The 22,499-nt window shown below is 58.9% G+C and overlaps 4 protein-coding genes across 4 annotated transcripts; 1 reads left to right on the forward strand and 3 right to left on the reverse strand.

The window, feature by feature from the left end:
• Positions 1 to 104: 104 nt before the first annotated feature.
• PG997_005435 (uncharacterized protein) lies at positions 105 to 2,216 on the reverse strand (the record flags this gene model as incomplete). Its single annotated transcript, XM_066809750.1, has 1 exon — positions 105 to 2,216. One exon carries the CDS (start codon positions 2,214 to 2,216, stop codon positions 105 to 107), a length of 2,112 nt encoding a protein of 703 aa, XP_066673368.1.
• A 3,540-nt stretch (positions 2,217 to 5,756) lies between these two features.
• On the reverse strand, positions 5,757 to 10,831 carry PG997_005436 (uncharacterized protein; the record flags this gene model as incomplete). Its single annotated transcript, XM_066809751.1, has 5 exons — positions 5,757 to 8,403; positions 8,451 to 8,974; positions 9,039 to 9,355; positions 10,616 to 10,680; positions 10,788 to 10,831. The coding sequence occupies 5 exons, from the start codon at positions 10,829 to 10,831 to the stop codon at positions 5,757 to 5,759; spliced, it is 3,597 nt and encodes a 1,198-aa protein (XP_066673369.1).
• Positions 10,832 to 12,082: 1,251 nt separating this feature from the next.
• On the forward strand, positions 12,083 to 17,499 carry PG997_005437 (uncharacterized protein; the record flags this gene model as incomplete). Its single annotated transcript, XM_066809752.1, has 2 exons — positions 12,083 to 15,671; positions 15,722 to 17,499. The coding sequence occupies 2 exons, from the start codon at positions 12,083 to 12,085 to the stop codon at positions 17,497 to 17,499; spliced, it is 5,367 nt and encodes a 1,788-aa protein (XP_066673370.1).
• Positions 17,500 to 19,459: 1,960 nt separating this feature from the next.
• On the reverse strand, positions 19,460 to 22,116 carry PG997_005438 (uncharacterized protein; the record flags this gene model as incomplete). The annotated part of the gene is made up of 4 exons (XM_066809753.1): positions 19,460 to 19,792; positions 19,882 to 20,171; positions 20,360 to 20,885; positions 20,944 to 22,116. 4 exons carry the CDS (start codon positions 22,114 to 22,116, stop codon positions 19,460 to 19,462), a joined length of 2,322 nt encoding a protein of 773 aa, XP_066673371.1.
• Positions 22,117 to 22,499: the final 383 nt, after the last annotated feature.

The following is a 22,499-nucleotide window of genomic DNA, read 5'->3' on the forward strand; positions in this document are numbered from 1 at the left end:
CAGCAATAGCTATCCATAACAAAACTCCACGAGGTATGCAAGTTTCATTCCAAACTTCATTAAGTAGTAGTCATCTTCTTCCTTCTCCAGTCCATCCCCCTCAACTACAACTCCCGATTCCGCTCCGGCTGCGTCGAAGGAATCGTCGACAAGTGGTTATGCAGCCTCTGCGCATGCTCCTCGTGATGCAGCCCCACCTCCCCAACATCATCGACATCGTGCTCCCCACGGGGGCCCTCGTGACTGTTCCGCCCGCTCGGCGCCCGGCTGTGGTTCGCGCTCGCCACGCGGCTGTGCGCCCGCTCCGCGGCGTGCTTGCTGGCGTAGTACGAGCTGCGCCGACTGCTGGGCCCGAACCGGTCGCGTCCGAGGCCGGGGCGGGTGGGCGTCTTGGCGCCCGAGGGCGTGGCGGTTCCCGAGCGGTGCGCGGGCGTGGCCATGCCCGAGGAATCCGCCACGTCGTACGTACTCGAAGTCTGACCACCATTGGCAGCGGCAGCAGCGGCCGCCGTCGTAGGGCCCGCCCGCGAAGGTCTGCGTGAGGCTCCGCCGGTTCCGGCATCGCTGGCGCGCGAGTGCGTCCGCACCAGACTGAGGCGGCGGCCCTGGTACTCCTCGGTCCCCGAGGCCAGGCTCTGCGCAAACGGCGAGCGCTTGCGCAGGGCCGGGCCCTTCCAGTAAATCACGTAGACGGCCGCGACTAACAAAAACGAAATACAGAACAGGATCGTGGACGCGTATGGCAGGTTCATGCCCTTCTCGGCGCCGATGTTGGAATAAAACGGCGTCGCCGGCACCGTCAAGACACCCGCGAGGAAATCGCGCGCCCAGCCGTTGCCGCCGGTGGCCGAGGCCGAGTAGGGGCCGTAGGCGCAGATCATGTAGTCGATGGTGGCCATGTAGATGGCGTAGTTGGCGATGCCGATGATGGCGCTGCCGACCATGGTGCCGATCCAGTGCAGGGGCGGGCCGGTGCTGGTCCAGGCGAAAATAATCAGGCCGATGGGCAGGCAGGGAGCCAGGTACAGCAGCCACGAGAGACGCGACTCGTACTGCGCGTGCTCGTCGTCCGGGTTGCGGGCGCGGGCGCTTTTGTTGCGCTTGATGGCCGGAATAAAAGAAAGCCAGGCCAGGACGTAGCCGATGCCGATCGGGATGAAACTCAAACCGATCTGGGAGGGACTGAAGCCCCATTGCTTGTAGACGAGGGCAAACGATTGAATCTGCATGAAGATGAGGGCGTCGGCGAAACCCGAGAGCAGCGACAAGACCAAAACGATGGGCTCGGTCAGGAACATGCGGAAGGGCCGCAGCCAAGTGTAGATGAGCTCCTTGAGGGTGAAGCGGTCCCAGAAGGACTCGATCTCGTCCGGGCCGTAGCAGTTGGGGTCCTCGCCCGTCTTGCGGCGCTTTTTCGCGATCTTGTCGAGCATGATGGTCGTGCGCGTCTCGGGCACGGTCAGCAAATGGAGGATCTGGACGAAGCCGCCGAAGATGAGCTGGATCCAGATGGTCCAGCGCCAGTGCAGGTACTGCTCGACGAAGCCGCCGATGATGGGGCCCAGGATGGAGCCGCCGACGGACGAGAAGACGATGTAGGCGACGGCGTACTGCTGGTGGTCGCCGTCGAACATGTCGGCGATCATGCCCAGCGTGACACTGCCACCGGCCGAGGACAGACCGCCGAGGCAACGGCCGACCATGACGCTGGCAAAGTTGGGCGCCAGCGCGACGGGCAAACAGAAGATGTTGACGAGAAACAGCGACGCCTGCAGCACGGGCTTGCGGCCAAACTCCTCGGACCAGGGCGCCCAGAGCTCGCAGCCGAAGGCGTAGAAGACCAGGAAGACGGCGGCGCCGGCGCGGGCCCCCTGCTCGCTGACGCCAAACTCCTCGGAGATGCCGCCGAGGCCGTTGGAGTAGAGCGACGTGTTGAAGTTCATCGAGGTCTGCACGAGGAAAATAACGGTCAGGATCCACCACTTGTACCACTCCGGGAAGGCGTAGCCGAGCTGTTCCTCGACCTCTTCCTCCTTGAGCTCGCGCCGTTCGCCAGTGCCGTTGGAGGCCAGAACCTTCTTTTCCTGGTCGAGGCGCTCGTTGCGCTCGCCGACGGTCTCGTTGGCGGGCTTCAGTGGTCCGGTGTGAGTAGCGTGGCCGTTAGTCGAAGACTCGGACCCGAAGGCCGTCTTCTCGCTGTCGGTAGGTGCCACCATGGTCAAGAATTGGGTGGTGGGTGGCAAGGTTCCAGGGACAGCAACAGTCGGGATGGGGGAGCGGAATTACCGCATACGACTGTTGGGTGTGGGAGGAATGATGTCAAGCAATGGTAGGTAAGACAATAGCAACCACTTTTGTTTTTTCCCAAGGGGGGTTCCCCAGATTTAAGTATTTTGCAGACCAAGCGATAGGTGTACTTGAATGTATGGAGAAGAAAAGAAATCTTGCGGAGAGAGAGGCCGGTTGCAGTTGGTCATCCAGACCGGGGGAGCCGTGACATGGTCGGTTAAACGTATGAGAAAAGGAAACAAGCCAAGGCCAGAGGTGTGGGAACCGCCAGCGACTACTACCGGTACATACTAGCCACTCGTCCCGTACAGTAGCCTGCGTGCACAAGTCGGGGCCCATGTTGTTAGGATGCGGGAAGGGCTGGCTTGCAGGGGGAGGCAGGAGGAGCGCGAAGTCGCGAAGGACGGCCATATCACGTCATAGGCAAGTAAGGAACAAGCACCCTCTCAGTTTCTTCCTGGCAGACAGTCACACGCCCAGCTCCCGCGTCAGGTCAAGGGCAAACAAGATTCAAGGCAAGGTGGAAAGCCATGAAGATGAGATGGGGGATGCGTGCAGGCTTGCGAATGCAATCCCACTGTTGATCTTGTCGCCTTACCGTGGGTGCTGTGCTGAGCAAATGAGAAGCCGTGGAAGCTCTCGCCTCTTCTCTCGCACGCATTTCCCAAATACGCCGCATTCGACATGGTACATGTGCAGATTGGGCAAACACGCACAGGTAAGACAGAGAACCAAAAGCGAATCGAGCCATCGACGGTTGGGACTCTAATCGGGCCATTTCTCCCACAGCCATCCCACAACATCCCCCAGTCTGCCAGTCACAGCAACAAAGACCCGCAATGACGCAGATTCCGCGATCCGACTCTGTGGGGACTCCGACTGGGGGAGAGGCAGTGGCAGAGAAAGAACCTAGCACCCAGCACTGCTAGCATTCACTTAAAATCCACGAGAAGCCACGACAAAAAATGACATCGAGAGAGCTAGGCATGCTAGCTCGGACGGGAAGAGGACAGCCCGTGTCATGACCATAGCACTTTGCCGCGTGGGCGATCAACTCAAGCATCGTCTAACACACCAAGTAAGCAGCTGGGCATCTCTTGGAAAACAGAACCAAGACTTTGGATTTGAGATTCCCGTACTTGGCCATCGATCACATAAGCCTCGTTGCTTGTTTTGATACCCATCCATGCGATGGCAATTGATAAAGGTCGAATCAAGGTGGTACAACTAATTTATTACATACGTCCCGTCCAGACGAGTGTGTGTGTCCCGGATGTTGCCCGCTGAGTCGCTGACGCCAATTACACAGGATGGCGAAACGAGCATTCAACGTCATCCAAACTTGTCCGTCACGCGACAAACGAATCCTGCCTGTCGCCTTCTTGGTGAGCCATTGACTGCCCTGCTCATACTGTTTGGTAAGCAGCTGTACGGCGTGGTCGCACAAACCTCTACTCATGCCAGACCTCGGGAGTCTCTCGACACTCAAGTCATGAAGTTTTCCTTCCTCGCGTCCATGATATCATCGCACCGACGCCCGGTGGATCCCCGTCCGCTTAGAAACGAACGGTGAAAAAGGAAACGCAGAGAGTTCGCGCAGACTCGTGCCGACTAGGTAGACCAGAGGTTTCGATGGTTTTAACAGGCCGGCGCTTATTTCCCTTCCAGGCCTTGTCCCAGTCCCCGTCGAAGAGCCTCTCACCTCGCTCCCTTCTGTGCCCACTTGTCTGCTACTGGCCACGAGCCACCTCTCTCCCCACTGTCCACTGTTTCTTGCTGTCTCCTTCGGGCTGTTTTCCCCAGTTCGTCAACCAGAACAGTCCCATGGGGCAAAAGGCAGAAGACCCCGGGGATGCCGGCCCAATTCTCGGTCGCTCTGTTTCCTCCTGCCTGTCATTCACCTTTTTACTAGTGGTAGATCAGTCGACCATCAACTCTGTTCATTTCCACTCTGTGACCGCAAACGTTCATCATCCTAAACATTGCGTGCTGGACAGAGCCTCACTCTCTCGGCCATTCAATGTGAACATGCAAAACGTAAAATGCCATTTCCATTTTCCCATCTTCTCCTCTTCTCCATCCACGTCGTTCTTCAAACCCAAGCCACCAGTGACAAGCGGTCCAATCTGCGCCCCTTGACTCGGAGCCAAGAACAGCCTCCAGAAAGCTTAGGTCTCTTGGCTCTGCGAATCCTAAATTCTCACCTCCCGCGCGTCCTGTTTGCCGCACTGGCACTTTTCTGCTGATCGGCCGCTATTCCCGGGCCTTGTCTTCTTGGCTTCTTGGCAAGCTCTTGCTGGCTCTGGTGGCTGGTCAGTAGGAGCATCATCACTGGCCAGCGGCAGTCTAGCCTGGATGTAACATTGCGTTAACCGAAACCACTGGCGCTATTTACGTAAACGTCAACCAGTATCTTACTCCCAAAATTATTCCCGTGATTCGTGGGTCTCACGATGTTCTTCGTGGCCCGCGACAAGGAGTATTTTGCTGCAGGGGGCAGTTCAAGAGCATCCTCCTTCGTACTATTCTTGACACTCGGGAATAAATACATCTCGGAGCCTCTGACCGGACCAATAGCTCCAGTGCGCAAGTACGATTGAAGACTATCAGTGAGCGACAGACTGTCGGTCAAGAGACACACATTCAACTAACATCGTACGATTCCCGTGCCGTATATAACACCTATGAAAGACCCCAAAGTACAATACCCAAACGCTTCTTCCCATTCGCATCGAACCCAGGTAGGTAAAAGTGATGAATGATTTCTTCGCTATAATACGATAAGGATGTTGTATGTGTACAGCTAGGGCCATAGCAGGTTTCCTCCTCGAGCACCGTTTTCTTCTTTCCCTTCCTCCCACGCTCAGGCTACTCAAGCAATCAAAGCAAACCCCCAGAAACAATTAATGAAAATAAAATAAAAACAGAAGATGGGGAATTCGCATGTCATCGCTCGGGGGTATATGTCAGTAATCGTGTGAAAAGAGTGATCCGAAAGCCTGCCTCGTTCCGCTCGCTCTGTTGTGAGAGGAAGCAGTGAACATGAGCAGCCCTCATCCCAGTGTGATGTGATAAGTGTTGTTTACCTCACCCCCCCCCCCCCAGCCCATGCCGTTTTCCCACCTCCCTCCCTAGTAGTAGTTCCCTTTCCCATCCCTGCATCATTAAGAGACAGGCACGTGTCCCACCTCCTCGCTCTCTCACGCCCAAAAGTCATGACTTGCGAATGCAATCATAAAGCAACACAACGCTACCGCAAGTATGTTAGGGTTTCCTCTGTTGAGCCCCTGTATGAACATCGCTACCCCAAATACTCCGATCAGCAACCGCAACTTTTCCTCCAACCAAAATATATCATAGTCGTGACGTTCCACTCGGTCCCGCGCCTGGTCGTGACGTTGCGCTCGGGCCATCGCCTGTAACTCTTCCTCCAACCCGGACATATCAAGATCGGGATGTTCCGCTCCTCACAGCTCGTCCCGATCATGATTAACCGTCTCCTTGACCCCCTCCGTAAACGCGCTCGCCGTGTCCGCCACATTGCTCGCGGCCGCGGCCGCCGCCACCGACGCCTCGCTCATGGCGCTGGAGGCCGTCGCGCTCGCGGCGCCGTAGACACCGGCCAGGCGGGCAAAGACGGATTCCGTCACGGTAGGCTCCTTGCCCACAATGAGCTCCGACACCAGCGAGCTCACGACCGAGTACTGGGCGGCCGCCGCTTCGGTAGCGGATCCGGCATACTCGCCAGCAACCGAGTTGGCTGAAGAAAGAGAATCGGCGGCGGCGCCCGTGGCTGAGGCGGCATAGTCGCCGGCTTGGGAGGCGTAGTCGCCCGCGGCCGAGTAAAGGTTCTCGTACCAGGGAGTGGGGGTAGGGGCACCGTAGACTTGCGAGCTGACTTGGCTCACGAGGAAGTCCCAGTTGGCCGCAACCGAGTCGCCGGCCGAGGAAGCAGAATCACCCGCAGCCGAGGCAGCCGATGCCGCCGCTTCACTAGCTACCGAAGCCACCGACGAAGCAGACTCGCCCGCAACAGAAGCCACGGAGCTGGCGGTGCCATGAATATCGGTAGGTGTGGGGGTGGCCGTCATGGAGCTCACAGCCGTGGAAGCAGCCGAGAGGAATTCGTCATAGCGGGCGTGCGCGACACCGAGTCCGGCGTAGTAGTTATGCTTGGCCTGATCGAGCATCTTGACGGCGCGCTCCGACGGGGTGCTGGGCGTGGGCTCGGCGGCGCCGATGACAACCTTGGCGTTCTCGAACTGCTCGCCGGCCCAGCTGACCGAGTCTTGCAAGTTCTTCTGGGCGATGGACTGCACGCGCTCCCAGTCGACCGACGGCATGTTGGGCATGGTGGGCATATCGGGCATCCACTTGGTGGTAGGCGTTCCGTAGATACCCTGAGAGGCAGCGGTGGCGGCGTTCTGGAGGCGCGAGTTGGCAGTCGCCAGAGCATCAAAGTAGCCTTGGGAAACCGAGCTGAACATCTCCTCGTGGGCGGGCTTGGGCGTGCCGCTGACTTGCACCGAGACGGCGGACATGGCGCTCGAGTACTTGTCGGCAGCTTGGGCGATGGCGCTGGTGTAGGCCGCCTGGGCAGCCGCGGTGACGCTGGCAGCAGCGTCCGTGGGCAGGGAAGACTTGACGTTGGAGAGGAAGGGCTCGGCGTCATCCTCGTAGTCGTCCAGGATGGGCTTTCTCGATGGGACGGATTGGGCCATAGCACCAAACATGGCGGACTTGACGCTAGGCGTAGCTGATCCGGCCGAGGAGCTGGGATAGTCGGGAGAAGCAACGATGGATTCCTCGACTTGCTCGGGGCCGTCAACGTCAGCTACCTCTTCGGTGGGGAGTGGCTCGACAGACTCGGCGGCATTCGTGCCAGCGCTGGCCGACTTGGAGGAAGACAGGTCAGAAGCAGCTTCCGTGGGCTCGGAAGCCATGCTCTCCATGGGAGGGACGGCCGAGGTCTCGGCGTCGGCTCCGTCGCCAGAAGCGGCGGCCTGGGATGGCTTGACAACACTGGAGGCACCTTCGCTGATGGCCTCGCCAACAGACTCGACGCTCTCCTTGACCTTTCCGGCAGCCGACTGGACAATCTCCTCAGCATCGTCAGCCGCCTCCTTCAGTGCCTCTGCGGCCTTCTGCTGCGCCGCTTCGGCCGCGAGCTTCATGGTGCTGGCATCAAAGTCGTCAGTGTAATCGCCAGCAAGGGCCTTCCAGGCGGCCACCTGCTTCAAGCTGCCGAGCTCCTGGGCCGCCTCGGCCGCGACGGCCATGCCCTCGTTCTCGATGTCGGTGCCGGCGGTCTGGACCTTGGGGAGGCTGGGGTGGGTGGTGACCAGCACCTTGAGGTCGTCGGTCCACTCGTCGAGGCGCGCGCGCAGCTGGTGGTACTTCTGCCAGTCCTTGTAGGTGACGCCGTCCATCCAGGCCCACTTCATGCCGAGCTTCTGCAGGGCCAGGTCGCGGATGCTCTCGAGGATGCGGATGTGCTCCTGGGCGATGGCCGTCACGGCCGTCTCGGTCTCCTCCTCGTAGCTCTGGCGCCACGTGCGGATGGCCTGGGCCTGGTCTCTAATCTTCAGTCCGGAGGCGCGCACGGCAGCAGCGACGTCTTCCTCGAGCTGAGACGCATCCGTCTTGGCGCCGGCATCGCGGTGCTTCTCGAGAACGCCGAGGAGGGTCTTCTTCAGGTCGCTCAGCTCCGTCTTGACGGTCTCGTCGAGCTTCGTCAGGTGGGACTTGCCGACGACGGCAGCTTCCTCCTGGATTAGTCGGTCGGCCAGATCCTGGACGCGGCCCTCGATCTCTTCGGCCGATTCCTCGGCGGCCTTGGTGAACTTTCCTTGCCACAGCTCGAGATCTTCGGCCACCGTCTTGGCGGCAGCAACGCGGACATCTTCCTTGGACTGTTCGCTCGAGTCGGAGTCAATGTTGACCTCGACGGAAGCAGAAGGGTCGGCCTCGGGCTCGACAGAAGAGGCGGCAGACTTGGCCTTGGCCGTGGCTTCGGCGACCTTGGTAGTGGCAGTGGAGGACTCGGTCGAGGATACAGAGGCGGTGGGCTTCACAAAGGCAGACTTGACGCTGGAACTAACATGGCATTTAGTACTAGTGATATATATAAATTGTAGGATTTTTTAGAGGAAAGGTCTTACGACTCGTTCTCGTCATTGAAGGTCTTGACCCTCTTATCCTGGTGGCGCCCAAGACGCTCCATAATACGTGCGACTTGGGGGTCAACGGTCTTGATGTAGACATTCCTGACGCGGGGCCAAACCACGCCGTCGAGGAAGATGTAGGTCTTGTTCCATGCCCAGAGGGTGGTCGGGACGGCCGTATCGACCGTGAAGGACGAGGCCATGTCGTAGCCCTGGAGGGCGTACGGCTGGACAAAGACGTAGGCGGGGAGCATGACGTCGTTGTAGGTCTGCAGGGCGTTGGCCTTGGCCACGAGGAAGTAGGGCTCAACCACGTCGGTGACCTTGGCGACATGCGGCGCGGCGTTCTTGTCGTACTGGGCCAGGGCCAGGGCCTGGTACTTGAGCAGCTGCGGCTGCACCGTCTTCTCCCATTGTGCCAGACCCAGAGCCTGGGCTTTGGTCAGCTGGGGCCCGCCATACTTGACGGCGTAGGTGCGGGCCGGGGTGACGACGGTACGGTTGACGGTGTCGTAGTAGGGCTTGGCGAGCTCGACGTAGGGGGGCGGCGTAGGCGTCGTAGTACGGGGTCAGGTGCGGCGAGACGACCTCCTTGAGCTGGAAGTAGGGCTTGCAGACCTTAGGGGAGGACTCGGTCAGGTCTTGTATCGAGGCCGGGCAGCGGAGCAGGATGCTGATGATGGAGTACCAGGTCAGCAGCCTGGCGGTGATGCTGATGATGCGCGCCAGGAAGCCATTCTTCTTGGCGGCGCGCTTGACGGGAGGCGTCCGTTGGCGAGTCGTTATGGATTTGCCGTTTGCTTGGGAGAGGCCGTTGAGCGAGCCATTGGTATGGCCGTTCGTCTTTTTGTCTTTCCCACCATGATGGATGGAGGAGGCAACAAGCTGCCGGGCGAAGGAAGCTGTGTGTGTTTTTTTCCCTTGTTCTCAAAGAAGAAGCTAGTCTCTTAAAGCATGTGGTGCTTTAAAGTAGCCCTCGAGAAGAATAGAGAGCAGCAGCAGAGATTTCGAACCCGTCGAATGTGGGAAAGATGGGCGGGAGAAAAGTAGTTGGCAAAGGTCAAAAGTTGAAGTTGGCGGGACGCTCGCTCGGATCGTCTGGTGATGCCAGCAAAGCAAAAAGAAGCGGATAAGATAGCGAGAGAGCAATCAGTCGATGGTGCGACAATGCTGCTGGACTGGGACGGGAAAGTAGTGTGGGTGGAGGTTGCTGCCGGGGGTGTTGCTGTCAGTCTCCGGAGCAGGCAAAGGCCAGGAGCCAGGAAGAAGGTACTTACTTGTGTGTCTGTGTCTTGTTTGGATTCAAAGTCCAGCCCAGTCGGGTCGGGTTGGTTGTTGGATGCAACACTGCTTGATGAGACCCCTCTTTTTGATTCTGGTCGGGTAATAAAATCAGTGTCAGAGCGACAATTGAGTACGAACAGCTGTGATTGTGTACGCGGACAGAGTAAATATGAAGCAAGGGTTCTCGGTGAACAATAACAATAGCAACCAACAATCACTGGCACAAGAGTCCAATTCGTCATTTCTGTTTTCTTGATCGGGCCACCAAACAAGCTTGAAAGCTCTCACCTTGAAGGAGGGCCTATAATTGACGAGCTATGACGCAGTGGGGGCGTTCACAGCCAGCTCCAACTCCACAGATTGGCTTATGTTGACTGCCGTCGAAAAAAGAACTGGGGTAGAGCAAGTAGAAGTAGATGATGATGTAGCCAATGCTGCTGTCGATTGATATAGATGTATGCAGGCTGACAGCTGAGTGTGTACATGCGATCTCCGATGATCAAAACGACAAGGTTGGGGAATGTGTCGAGGCCGAATGCAGCAGGTGTATCAATTGATATACATTGATGTATGTATCAGAATGGAATCAAGGCAAAATGGAAGTGTCACCTGTAGCACACTGAGCAACGCTGACTTCCCTCGATCAAACCTTTGGCCTTGGGGCAGGAGCTGTGTCTGACAGGCAGCTACGTCCCTGCTGCAGCTGCTAGACTGACAGAGAAGATGAGAGCATGTGCCGAGGTCTGTGGAAGATACGACGGAGGCCAAAAAGCAGGTATCTCAAGGTTGCGATATCAAGATTCGAAGACTAGAAGCAAAGCCTGTTGGGCGTTGGTTTATCTATCCTATTCTGACTTCTCATCTTCTCTCGTCCTTACCCTCCTCCAGACACAGGCATCCCTCCTTGGCATTATCGCCGATGTTCCAGCTTCTTCCCTCTAGCCTTGACGGTTGCAGTCGTTAGCGTGACACCCTGCAGTCCTGGCCGACACAGAGACGTCATTTGCCTGTGCTGCAGACCACTCCCACGCACCCGTTTCTGTTCGCTACCACCCATTCGATCCGGTTTGCTTCGCCTGCTCGGTGAACTGCATGGCGCCGAGGACCAATCGTGTGTACTCGGGGTAGATGCAGCCAGATAACGAACATGTCTATGTTGAGACCCGTCCAGTGGAATATGATATGATATGGATGAAGCATGCCCAGCCCGAGTGGCTTTGGAGGATTCTTTGCACCACATCTCAGATATTATCTAGAAGCATCCTCTGACAAGCCTAGCTGATGTTTCCCCAGACGATGTCAGTGTTCTAGACCAACGCGCCCGCAGCCAAAGTCATCTTGACTTCTGCAGTGCGACATGTTCTGCTTCAACGCAACCCTACAGATCCTGGAAGAATTGTGCCTCGGTCCATAGACATTCAAACAAGACTCAAATATGGATGTTTGCTGGGAATAGAAGACAGTCTATTATTTTTTGAAGTTGTATACAGTTTGGATATTACCAAGTGGGAAAACATGCCATTTGGTGTAGATCTTGTGCAAGGCACGACATCATTGCCCCTCTATGATTCTTCTTGCTGTCCCCAGTATAAGCCTCAGCTGGGGATGCATTTGCTTTTATGCGCTCGTGTTTGCTAGGCCCAACAGGCAAAATTGCTCAAGTAATTTCCCTGGGAAGATGGCCTCCAGAAATTGCAGTCCCAAGTCGGGACCAGCCTCGGCGTGGTAATTAGGGCGTCGTCAAGGGCGTTGCGAAGGCGTTGGCCAGCTTACAGCCTCGCTGCTGCCAGAAGCCCAAAAAACCCCAAGGCCTGAAGCTGATTGGCAAGTGGCCGCGTCCCGCCTAAACCAGCCAGCAATCGATCAATGGGCGGCCCACTGCGGCCACGACAAAGATCTACAAGACCACCTGTACCTGTAGATTTGTAGCCGACCTCTCATTGACCACTGGACTGGACTGGATTGACCGATCCGACACAACTCATCATTCTGCATGTCTTTTACACCACCCGCCCGCTGTCTCAGACGGACGTCGACAAAATAACAATACCCATCCCGCACAAAAAGAGTTTTTCTTGGAAGCACGCCTGCCTGCCCGATAGCAATTCCAGCCCGACCAAAGAGAAATACGTACTGCAACTGCAACCTCCACGGCCGCCGCTCTCTGCGCCTCCATTGATGGTTTTCCCGACTTCATGACGCGGCCCGCTGGCCAAGCACACCTTGCGATATTACCCACGACGACACCAACACGGCCCGATACGAACCGAACGAACTCCCTCCCAATAAGAAAAAGAACGAAAGACACCCCGGCAGGGCGAGACCCGTAGGAAAAAGCCGGCACCATGGATAACTGGCCCCCTGCCATCGACCCCGACCCGGCCGAGTTTCCCAACACCATCAAGCGGCGACGCACCTCGACCGCCCCATCCGACACCATGGAGGGGCCCGCGCCGCCGACCGACGGCAACCCGCCGACATCCCCCGCCAAGTCGCAGTCCCAGTCCCAGTCCCAGATCCCCACCGCCAACGACTCGGTCGTCGGCGATGTCGACACCTGCCGCATATGCAGAGGGGAGGGAAGCCCCGGCGAGCCGCTCTTCTACCCGTGCAAGTGCAGCGGCAGCATCAAGTACGTCCACCAGGACTGCCTGATGGAGTGGCTCTCGCACTCGCAGAAGAAGCACTGCGAGCTCTGCAAGACGCCCTTCCGCTTCACCAAGCTCTACGCCCCCGACATGCCCAAGAGCCTGCCCTTCTACGTCTTCGCCAGCCACATGGCCAAGTACCTCTTCCGCAACATCCTCGTCTGGCTGCGCGCCACCCTCGTCGTCAGCGTCTGGCTCGGCTGGCTGCCCTATCTTATGCGGTCCGTGTGGTCCTTTCTGTTCTGGATCAGCGACGAGGGCTTCGGCCCCGGGCCTTCTACGTTCGAGGCCGTCCGGAACCTCACCGTGGCGCAACGCAACCTGATCGCGTCTTCGGTCGACAGCCAGGGCCTCGCCACCACCACTTGCCCCTCGGGGCCCATGTTCCCCGCCACCACCACCGCGGCCTCCCGGGGCGATATTGCCGAACAGATCCCCAGGCTCCTCCGGGCGCTGGGCGTATCCTCACAGCCGGCCAACTCTACCAACACTTTTGTTTCGGCCATTTCTCGCATCGTCTTTGGCGGCGCTAGTCTGGCCAGCGAGGGTTCCTTCGACCCGTCGTCCAACCTGACCTCGGCCGTCCAGTCCGGCGTCTCCTCCGCTCGCCAGTACCCGTACTCGTCGCTGCTGAGCGAGGTCGGTTTCCTCAAGAACCTCACGAGGAACGCCGGCGTCAACCGAACCGTCATTGCCGTGCTGGAAGGTCAGATCATCACCGTATTGGTCATTGTGTGCTTCATCCTCATCATCCTCGTACGCGACTACGTGGTCCAGCAACAACCCGAGATCAACATGCGCGCTGCCTTTGCGGCCCAGGAAAACAATGCCGCCCCGGCTCCCATGATGCCGCTGCCCCATCACCACCACCACCATGGGCAAGACGAACTCGACCACGAAGACGACGAGAACGAGGCGGGCGATGATGATTCCGTCATTGCGCACTACGACGAGAGGGACGACGAACTGCTCGGCGGTGGCGCCCAGCAGAACGAAAACGACAGAAGAGAACCCCGCGACCCACAACAAAGACCCATCGCCCCTTTCAGACGGCGGTTGGGGCGGCAAAACGCAAATGGCGAGCCAGCAGATCGTGCCCAGGAGGCGACGGCGGGTCCCAGTCTCGATCAGCGGGCCCTCCAACAGCAGCTGGACGAGGCAACCCAGGTCAGCCAGTATCTGCGTATATGGCGTGAGGCAGACGGAGACCGCGAAAAGGTTCTTCGCATTATACGCGACGAAGGGCTTGAGGAGAGACTCGAAAGCTATGTCAGTGCTACCTTGTCTACAGGCCGGTCTACCGCCAGCACGACTCCCGGAGAGTCGCCTCAAGACCCGCCATCGCATGACTTTGCCGGGCTTGCATCAACTTCCGGTCAGGCCTCTGATGAGGACAAAGATGTCAAGGGCAAGCGCAAGGCTACCGATGATCAGGGTGATTCTCTTGGCGAGCGTAATTCTCAGGCCGAACGTAGCGCCCCATCTTGGTACCAGGGCGACTACAGTGCTGTCAACAACCAAGACAGCGGGGAACCTCTTTTCCTTCCGTTGACTTCCAGCCGACCTCGTTCAACATCCGACGGCCCTCAGCAGCCTAATCCCATCAACCCTCTGGCCAACAACACCTGGTCTTTCGCCAACCTGATGCAGGAGCCTGGAACGGCTGAACGAGCGGACGAGCATACTTCTTCGGGCTCTGGCCAAATTACTCCCTCCTCCGGCAGCTCCGTTGCTAACTCCGATATTCCTAATCGACATGTTACAGCCACTGAGCCATCAAGGGCATTTGAGCATGACGAAGATCTTGTGAACCAGCTCATGGGTGCCCCCAGGACTGAGCCGGAGCCCGCAGCTGCTGGGGAGAACGGCGGTGCTGACCAAGAAACTCCTGATGGCGCTGTCGGGCGTCTTCCTGGCGACCTGCAACAAGTCCAGGCCAATGCTGCTCGGCAACCCGGCGGACTTGTGAACCGCGTCGCCGACTTCATGTGGCGCGACATTGAGGACGTGGATGACGCGGACGCCCTCGAGCCCGATGCCGTCGAGCTGTTCCTGGACAACCAAGATGCGCCGTTCGTCGAAGCCAACCGTGACGAAGATGACCAGAACATGGACCCCGGCCCCGTGGAGCTCGCACCCGATGTCGTCGAGGCCGCCGCCGCCGCCGGTCTCGACCCCGAAGCGCTCGAAGATGCCGAGGATTTCGAGGGCATCATGGAACTCATCGGCATGCGCGGCCCCATCGCTGGCTTGTTCCAAAATGCCATCTTCTGCGCCTTCCTAGTCTCCATGACCATCTTCTTCGGCATCTTCATCCCTTACAACATCGGCCGAGTCGCCGTGTGGGTGGTAGCCAATCCGTCCCGTCTTCTCCGTATCGTCTTCAGCTTCTCCAAGTTCATCCAAGACGTCGTGCTCTTCCTCGTCGGCTTCACCATGACGGCCGTTCTGGATCTCGTCAACCTGATGCGGGCCCTCTGGAAGATCGACCAAGGCCGCGAGTTCTTGCGATCTGCTGCCACCGATGCCCGCGTGCTGACCAACAGCTCGTTCAACCGTCTGACGGACATGTTTGCTGGAGACGCCCCTTGGATCTCGCCCAGCGAGATGCGCAACTTCTCGGCCATCAGCCACCACGCCCTGATTGAAGTCAAGACGCAGTGCCACGACCTCCTTTCGGCCTGCGGCACTGGCCTCGTATATGTTCTTGGCGGCGACTACAGCGCCAAGCTGCTTGCCGCCAAGTCTGCTCTGGGCGCCGCTGCACCCGAAGCACTGGGCTGGCTGAAGAACGCGACGGCCCAGATCACGCAGCCCAACTCGTGGGTCATCAACCTCAACCTTCCGAACAACACCACTCCCGTCGATCCGTACCTGTCTTTCTGGGGCGCCAAAGACCGGACGTATGCCATCCTGGGCGGATACCTTGCCATGACATTCCTGGCCGGGCTTTACCTCGGACGCGGCACTCCATTCTCCTCGAGCCAGGCCGCCCAAGAGTGGGAGGCCTCCATCATCGATGCGCTGAACCAAGCTAGTGGCGTCATGAAGGTTATCCTCATCATCAGCATCGAGATGCTCATCTTCCCCCTGTACTGCGGCCTCCTGCTCGACTTCGCCCTGCTGCCGCTGTTCGAGAGCGCCAGCTTCAAGTCGCGGCTCCTTTTTACGTACAACTTCCCCCTCACGTCGATCTTTGTGCACTGGTTCGTGGGCACGGGCTATATGTTCCACTTTGCCTTATTCGTTTCCATGTGTCGCAAGATCATGCGTAAGGGCGTCTTGTGTAAGTTTTCTATCTCTACTTTCGAACCTTCCGAAGCTAACACTTCCCAGACTTCATCCGAGACCCAGACGACCCCGAGTTCCATCCCGTACGGGACGTGCTCGAGCGCAATGTGACCACGCAGCTGCGCAAAATCCTGTTCTCCGCTTTCGTTTATGGAGCGCTCGTGGTCGTGTGCCTGGGCGGCGTGGTATGGGGCCTGTCTCTGGCCTTGCCTCATGTTCTCCCGATCCACTACTCCTCCAACGAACCGGTCCTGGAGTTCCCCATCGACCTCCTGTTCTACAACTTCCTGATGCCGCTGGCCGTCAAGTTCTTCAAGCCCAGCGACGGCCTCCATGCTCTGTATACTTGGTGGTTCAGGAGATGCGCCCGCACACTGCGTCTGACGTGGTTCCTGTTTGGCGAACGCCGCATCGACGAAGAAGGCATTCTGAAACTCACCGAGGGCGAGGTGGACGATTCCGCACCGTGGTACCGCAAGCTCTTCCTCGAAGTCAGCAAGGACAACGAGGTTGTCCCCAAGACCTGGCGCGACACTTTCGAGGGCGGACACGCCAAGCCGGCCTCGGAGATTAAGATCGAAGAGATGCGCCTCCTCAGCCAGTCGAAGTCCAAGCTCGTCGAGTCGGGCCAAATCATTCCCGACGGACGCTTCGTGCGCACGCCCGCCTCGGACCAGGTCAAGATCCCCAAGGGCCAGCCCGTCTTCTTCGCCGTATCGTCCCGCAACGATAGACTTGACGGCAAGAGTGAGCTGCCCGAGTCGGACCTCTACTCCAGCACCAACTACCAGTTCGTCTACCTGCCGCCGCACTTCCGCGCGCGCGTCTTCCTCTTTATCCTGTTCATCTGGATGTTCGCCGCCGTCACGGGCGTGGGCATCACCATCGTGCCGCTCGTTTTCGGGAGGCGCATGTTCAAGATCCTCATCCCGGACCATATCCGCACCAACGACATCTACGCCTTTAGTATCGGCATCTACATCCTGGGCGGCGTCGGGTACCTGCTCTTCCACGCGCGCTCGCTCTTCCAGCGGTTCCGCAACTGGGCTTCCGGGGTGGCGGCGTCGCTCCTCGACCGAGACGCTTTGCAGCGCGTCGCCGTCGTGGCCAAGCAGGGCGCCAAAGTCGGCTACACTTACACGATGCTTCTGGTGGTCTTCCCCCTGCTTGCCACTTTGCTTATTGAGTTGTACATTCTCGTACCCCTGCACACTTGGATCCTCTACAGCTCGGCCAAGGATCCGCAGCCGATCAAGGCGCTTACTCTGGGCGGCCACACGATCCGCGTCATCCAAGCCTGGACTCTTGGGCTTCTGTACCTCAAACTCGGCTCGCGCGCCTTGGTGCTACACGGCGGTCGTCCTGCGCAAGCCGTGCGGGCGGTGCTGCGTCGTGGTTGGTTCGAGCCGGACGTGGCGGTGCTGACCCGAGCTTTCGTTATTCCCGGCCTGCTCGCCTCTCTGGCGCTTGTGTTCCTGCCTCCCCTCGCCACGCGCCTTGTTGTCGCCCGCGGGCTGCTGGGCAGCGGCCAGTGGGATGCGGAAACCCAAGTCATCGCGTTCCGGCTGGCGTACCCGTTCGCGGCGGCCTGCGGGTTCGTGGGGTACGTGATGCGGGGCGTGCTGGTGGTGCTCGAGGGCTGGCGGGCGCGCGTGCGGGACGAGGCGTACCTTATGGGGGAGCGGCTGCACAACTTTGGGGGGCTCGTGGGGGCGCGGGCGCGGCTGCCAAGGGGTCGGCGGCGGCGACGGCGGAGTGGAGGAACGGGACGCGGTTATAATCGCTTGCTTAAAGAAAGTATAGATGTGTATGATGGGTCCTGAGATAAAAAGGGGCCTGAGGAAAGCAAAGCGTGATGCGACGAAAGCGAGGACTCGAGCTACCGAAGCGGAAACAAGCTTGAGTTGGGCTTTTGACGTGGCATTGCGAAAGCAAAACTAGATATAAGTATGAATAGAACATGACTTTTGACCTATGTTTCTGTTGATGCGGGTGATGTCTCCTGTTTGCTAGACTTGTGTAAACACCGCTTGGCGAGTTAGACCATGATTTCTCGATTACTACATGATGTTCCCAAAGTTCTCTGTTGAGGATCTATTGTTCCGTGATACGAATGACGTTAGATGTGGAAAGAGTAGCCAGAAGGATAATGTGGTATTTCTTCTAGTCTTTCTATTTATGCTGTATGTTGGAATACCTTTCTGGGAGAGTTCGCGGCCGAGTCATCTACACCTGCAAGAGATGGGTGTTCTAGTTTGTCCAGAAATGGCTTGCTGGACAGCAAATAGCCGTTGCTTATCCTGGGAGGTTGTGTGGTAGTATAAAGGATAACCCCTTTTCGGCTTCTCGAGTAGCACACGCAGCCTGACGGCTCTATGCACAGTGCACAAGAAGTAGAAGGTTCGAGGCCCTGAGACTGACTGCTATCTGTTTGTAAATATAGGCATGTTTAGTTAGGAAATGGTCAGTTGTATAAACAGAAAAACAAAGCTTATTATTCCTTAATAACTTTGAATCCACTAAAGGGTTTGCCCCTTACGGTAACATTTTCCAGTGCTCATCATCAGCTGCAGTATTACAGATGCCACCCTGGGGATCTTACTTACGCAAAACAGATTACCGTCCGTCGTGTGAGAGGGCCGTCAGGTCGGAGGAGTGCGTTTTGCTCATGCTGATTCCGCCATGGTCATGAATTTATCGTGTTCGGTCGGTGTAGCTAATGGGATCTACCAAACGAGCCTCCCTTGTTTCGATGCAAGGACTACTCTAGCTAAGTCGGGTGAGATATTGCTGAGGCCCTTGGAGTTGTCGTCGCGGTTTGAGAAGAGATACGGCGACAGAGCTGTGGGCATCCCGTACGAGGACTTGTGCTAGGAGACATTGCCTAACAAGTGCTTTCCCATCTTGCGTGGATGCTACATATCTAGGCATCACCAAGGGCAACTGCTAGACAGAAAGTTGCGTATTTACATCGGGAGCAACATCACGACGCATCTAATAAAATCATACACTTCCTGGATCAAAACATACCTCAAGACTGTCGGGTTCCAAAGTTAACTCTTACTTATCAATAAAACTACGTGTCTCGTGATTTTTCAACTTGGGTTTCTACAAGTCACACCATTCATCGACAGTATAGCTCCAAATCCTCCTTCGTGGCAAGGTAATAGCTGACATCAAGTAGCTTGTTGGATCTCCTCATCCATCTGGAGAGCAACTTTCTGTTTACACAACATTCCTCCATGTCGAATATCATCCATACCTCCACATCTTCTCTGCCTTGTTATGATTCGAGCGCGGAGAACACCTACACCCACCTGCCCTGGGAACGCATTGATTCCAAACTGTTGCCCACGTTTGATCCCGAAAAGCTCAAGGAGATACTGGATGGCGAGAAACTAGACTACCGAAAACAAGAAAGGGGGATGAACTACAATATAAGCAAGTCACAGACAAGTTAGTCACAAGGCATCAGAGAACTCATTTTGCTGGACAAAAGAGAGAGACGGTAGGTCAATTATAGGTGGGTGAAACTATTAAATAAGCAAAGATATCTATGTGAATCGCGCCACCAAAAAGAAGAACTTGGGAAGGAGGTTCTCAAGGCGCGACTTTTATGTACATTGTTTGAAAAAGAGGGCCCTGCTCCTCGACAAGCTTCTCCTTCATTTTTCGATTGACTTGCTCTCAGTCGGATTTTGAAAAGAATACAAAGTTTGGGGTTGGCTTCCTCTAGGGGGTATCTTGAGACATTATACAGACAAAACTAATAATGTGTTAGGCTTAGAGGAACATGGCGGCGAAGGCAACGGCCACGACACCGGCGGCGGCGCTGACGCCCATGGAGGCGGCACCAGCGGTCACGACGGGGTAGCCGGTGGGGGCAGTGCCGTTCTTGGGGTGGGGGAGTGCCGGCGGCGGTAGGGTAGACGGGGACGGTGACCTCAGCGCCGGGGGAGAGCTGGCGGTGGGGAGGGTGCCGTTGTTGCCGCCGGTGGGGTAGACCTTGCTCAGGGTGGTGCTGGCGCCGGGCTGGCCGCCGACCGGGTAGCCGCCAGCGGGCTGGGTAGGCTGGACGGGGCTGTTGGAGCTGACGGTGGCGGTCGAGGTCACGCCCTGGGGACCCTGGGGCTGCTCAGGCTGCTGGGGCTGGCCGGGGTCTTGGGCTGCTCAGGCTGGCCGGGCTGCTTGGGCTGGCCGCCGACGGGGTAGCCGGAGCCGGGCTGCTCAGGCTGCTTGGGCTGCTCACCAGCGGGCTGAGTGGGCTGGACGGGGCTGTTGGAGGTCACAGTCGAGGTAGAGCCCTGGGGACCCTGGGGCTGCTCGGGCTTGCCAGGCTGCTCAGGCTGCTTGGGCTGGCCGCCGACGGGGTAACCGCCACCGGGCTGGTTGGGCTGCTCGGGCTGACCGGGAGTCTGGGGCTGCTGGGGCTGCTCCGGGGCTGGTAGGGCCCTTGGGCTGCTCAGGCTTGCCAGGCTGGCCGGGCTGCTCAGGGCTGGAAGGGCCGGTGGGCTGCTCGGGCTTGGGGGGCTGGCCGACCTGGTAACCACCACCGGGCTGCTGGGGCTGGGCAGGCTGAGTGGGCTGGACGGGGCTGTTGGAGGTAACAGTGGAAGTCACGCCCTGAGGCTGCTGAGGCTGCTCAGGCTGCTGAGGCTGCTCAGGCTGAGGGGGCTGGGCAACGGGGGTAGTTGTCCGGGCCAGGGGTGGCCTTGACCAGGATGGAGGTCTGGCTGTACTTGCTCGGCTGCTGGGGCGGGGGCATGGCGGGGTAGGCCGGGCCGGTGGGAGAGGCACCCTCAGTGGTGGTGGGCTTGACGGTCAGGACAGTGCTGGACTGGCTGGCGTAGGGGCAGTCAGTCACCTCAGGGCCGCACGACATGATAGTGTGGTAGCGGGTGCTGTAGATGGTGCCGCCGTTGCCGGGGACGCTGGTGGTGACCGGGATGGCCGGGATGGTGCCAGCCGGGGTGGTGGCAGCGCCGGGCAGGGTGACGGTGCTGGAGTGGCCGCCGGGGACGGTGCTCTCCTCGGTGCACTCCTCCTCCTCGGGCGAGGTGGGGATGGTGGCCGTGGCGTGAGGCGGGGTGGTGGGCTTCACGCTGGTGGGCTTGACGGGCTTGCTGGTCGAGACGGCCTCGGTGGCGGTGGTGCCGACGGGGGTGGTGGGCTTGCCGGGGACGGGGACCGAGGCGGTCTCCTCCTCGCACTCCTCCGAGGTGGTGGCCGAGGCGGCAGCGGGGGGTGGTGACGGTCGACTTGCTGACGCTGGCGCTCTCGGTGGGCATCATGGGGATGGTGACCGAGGCGGAGCCCTTGCCGCCGCCAGTGGTCTGGCCGGCGGGAGGGGTGTTGACGCCGTAGCTGGGGGCCGACGAGGTGCTGGCCTTGGGGTGGACGTACGAGGTGCTCTGCTGGGCAACCGGGGTGGTGGCGGGCTTGGTGGCCTTGGTGCTCAGGGTGGTGGGCTTGGGCATGGAGAACGAAGCGGTCTCCTCCTCGCACTCCTCCTCAGTGGTGGTGGGCTGGGGAGCGCTGTGAGTGGCAGGCTTGGTGGCGCTGGTGCTCACGGGGGCGCTGGTGGTGACAGCAGCCGGGGGAGTCGAGTGGCCAGCGGGGGGAGTCTGGACACCGTAGCTGGGAGCCGAGCTGGTGCTGGCCTTGGCGGCGGGGGTGGTGGGCTTAGCAGGCTTGGTGTAAGTGCTGCTGGTCTTGATGGCCTCGGTCGAGGTGATGGCGGTCGAGGTGGAAGGACCGGCCTCGAAGGTGGTGGTCTCCTCCTCGCACTCCTCCTCCTCGGTGGTGGTGGCAGCCTTGGGGGCCGAGGTGGTGGCGGGCTTGGTGGCGCTGGTGCTGACGGGAGCGCTGGTGGTCACCGGGGCCGGGGGAGTCTGGACACCGTAGCCGGGAGCCGAGCTGGTGCTGGCCTTGGCGGCGGGGGTGGTGGGCTTAGCAGGCTTGGTGTAAGTGCTGCTGCTCACGGCCTCGGTGGCGGAAGTCTCAACGACGGGAGCCGGGGGCTTGCCAACCTGGTAGCCACCGCCGGGCTGCTGGGGCTGCGAAGGGGTAGTAGCAGCAGCCGGGGGCGTGGTGGGCTTGACGGGCTTGCTGCTGCTGACAGCCTCGGTGGCCGAGGTCTCAACAACCGGGGGGCTGGGCCGGGGAGCCGGGGGCTTGCCAACCTGGTAACCACCGCCGGGCTGCTGGGGCTGGACCGGAGGCTGGGCGGGAGTGGTAGCAGCAGCCGGGGGCGTGGTGGGCTTGACGGGCTTGCTGCTGCTCACGGCGTCGGTGGCGGAAGTCTCAGCGACCGGGGGCTGGGCCGGGGGAGCCGGGGGCTTGCCAACCTGGTAGCCACCGCCGGGCTGCTGGGGCTGGACCGGAGGCTGGGCGGGAGTAGTAGCAGCAGCCGGGGGAGAATGGGGGTGGCTAGGCGTCATGGGAGTGGGAGGCTGGCTGACGGCATCGGTCGAGGTGAGAGCCTGGGGCGGGGGGCTGCTGGACCTGGTAGCCGCCGTTCTGGGGCTGGGTCTCGTACTGGCCGCCCATGACGGCACCGTTGACGGCGACGAAGAGCATAGCTCCGCCGGTAACCTGAGTGTATCTGACCATTTTTGCGGTTTACAATGGTTGGTTGGGGGGTTGTTGGTTGGTGGGTTGGGTTGGTGAGCGGTGGTGAGCTGATGAGTGTACTGGTTTGATTAAAAGAGTGTATTATAAGGATTGTGCAATTTTTGGGGTTTGTGCAGTACAAGCGAATGACTGAAGTTAGACTCGACCGACGAGAGAAATAGATCTTTCTTCCGTGGAATTAAGGTGTGGT

The sequence above is a fragment of the Apiospora hydei genome (genome assembly GCF_038363865.1).
Source record: "Apiospora hydei strain CBS 114990 chromosome Unknown utg000004l_segment0_segment0, whole genome shotgun sequence".
NCBI lineage: Eukaryota > Fungi > Ascomycota > Sordariomycetes > Amphisphaeriales > Apiosporaceae > Apiospora > Apiospora hydei.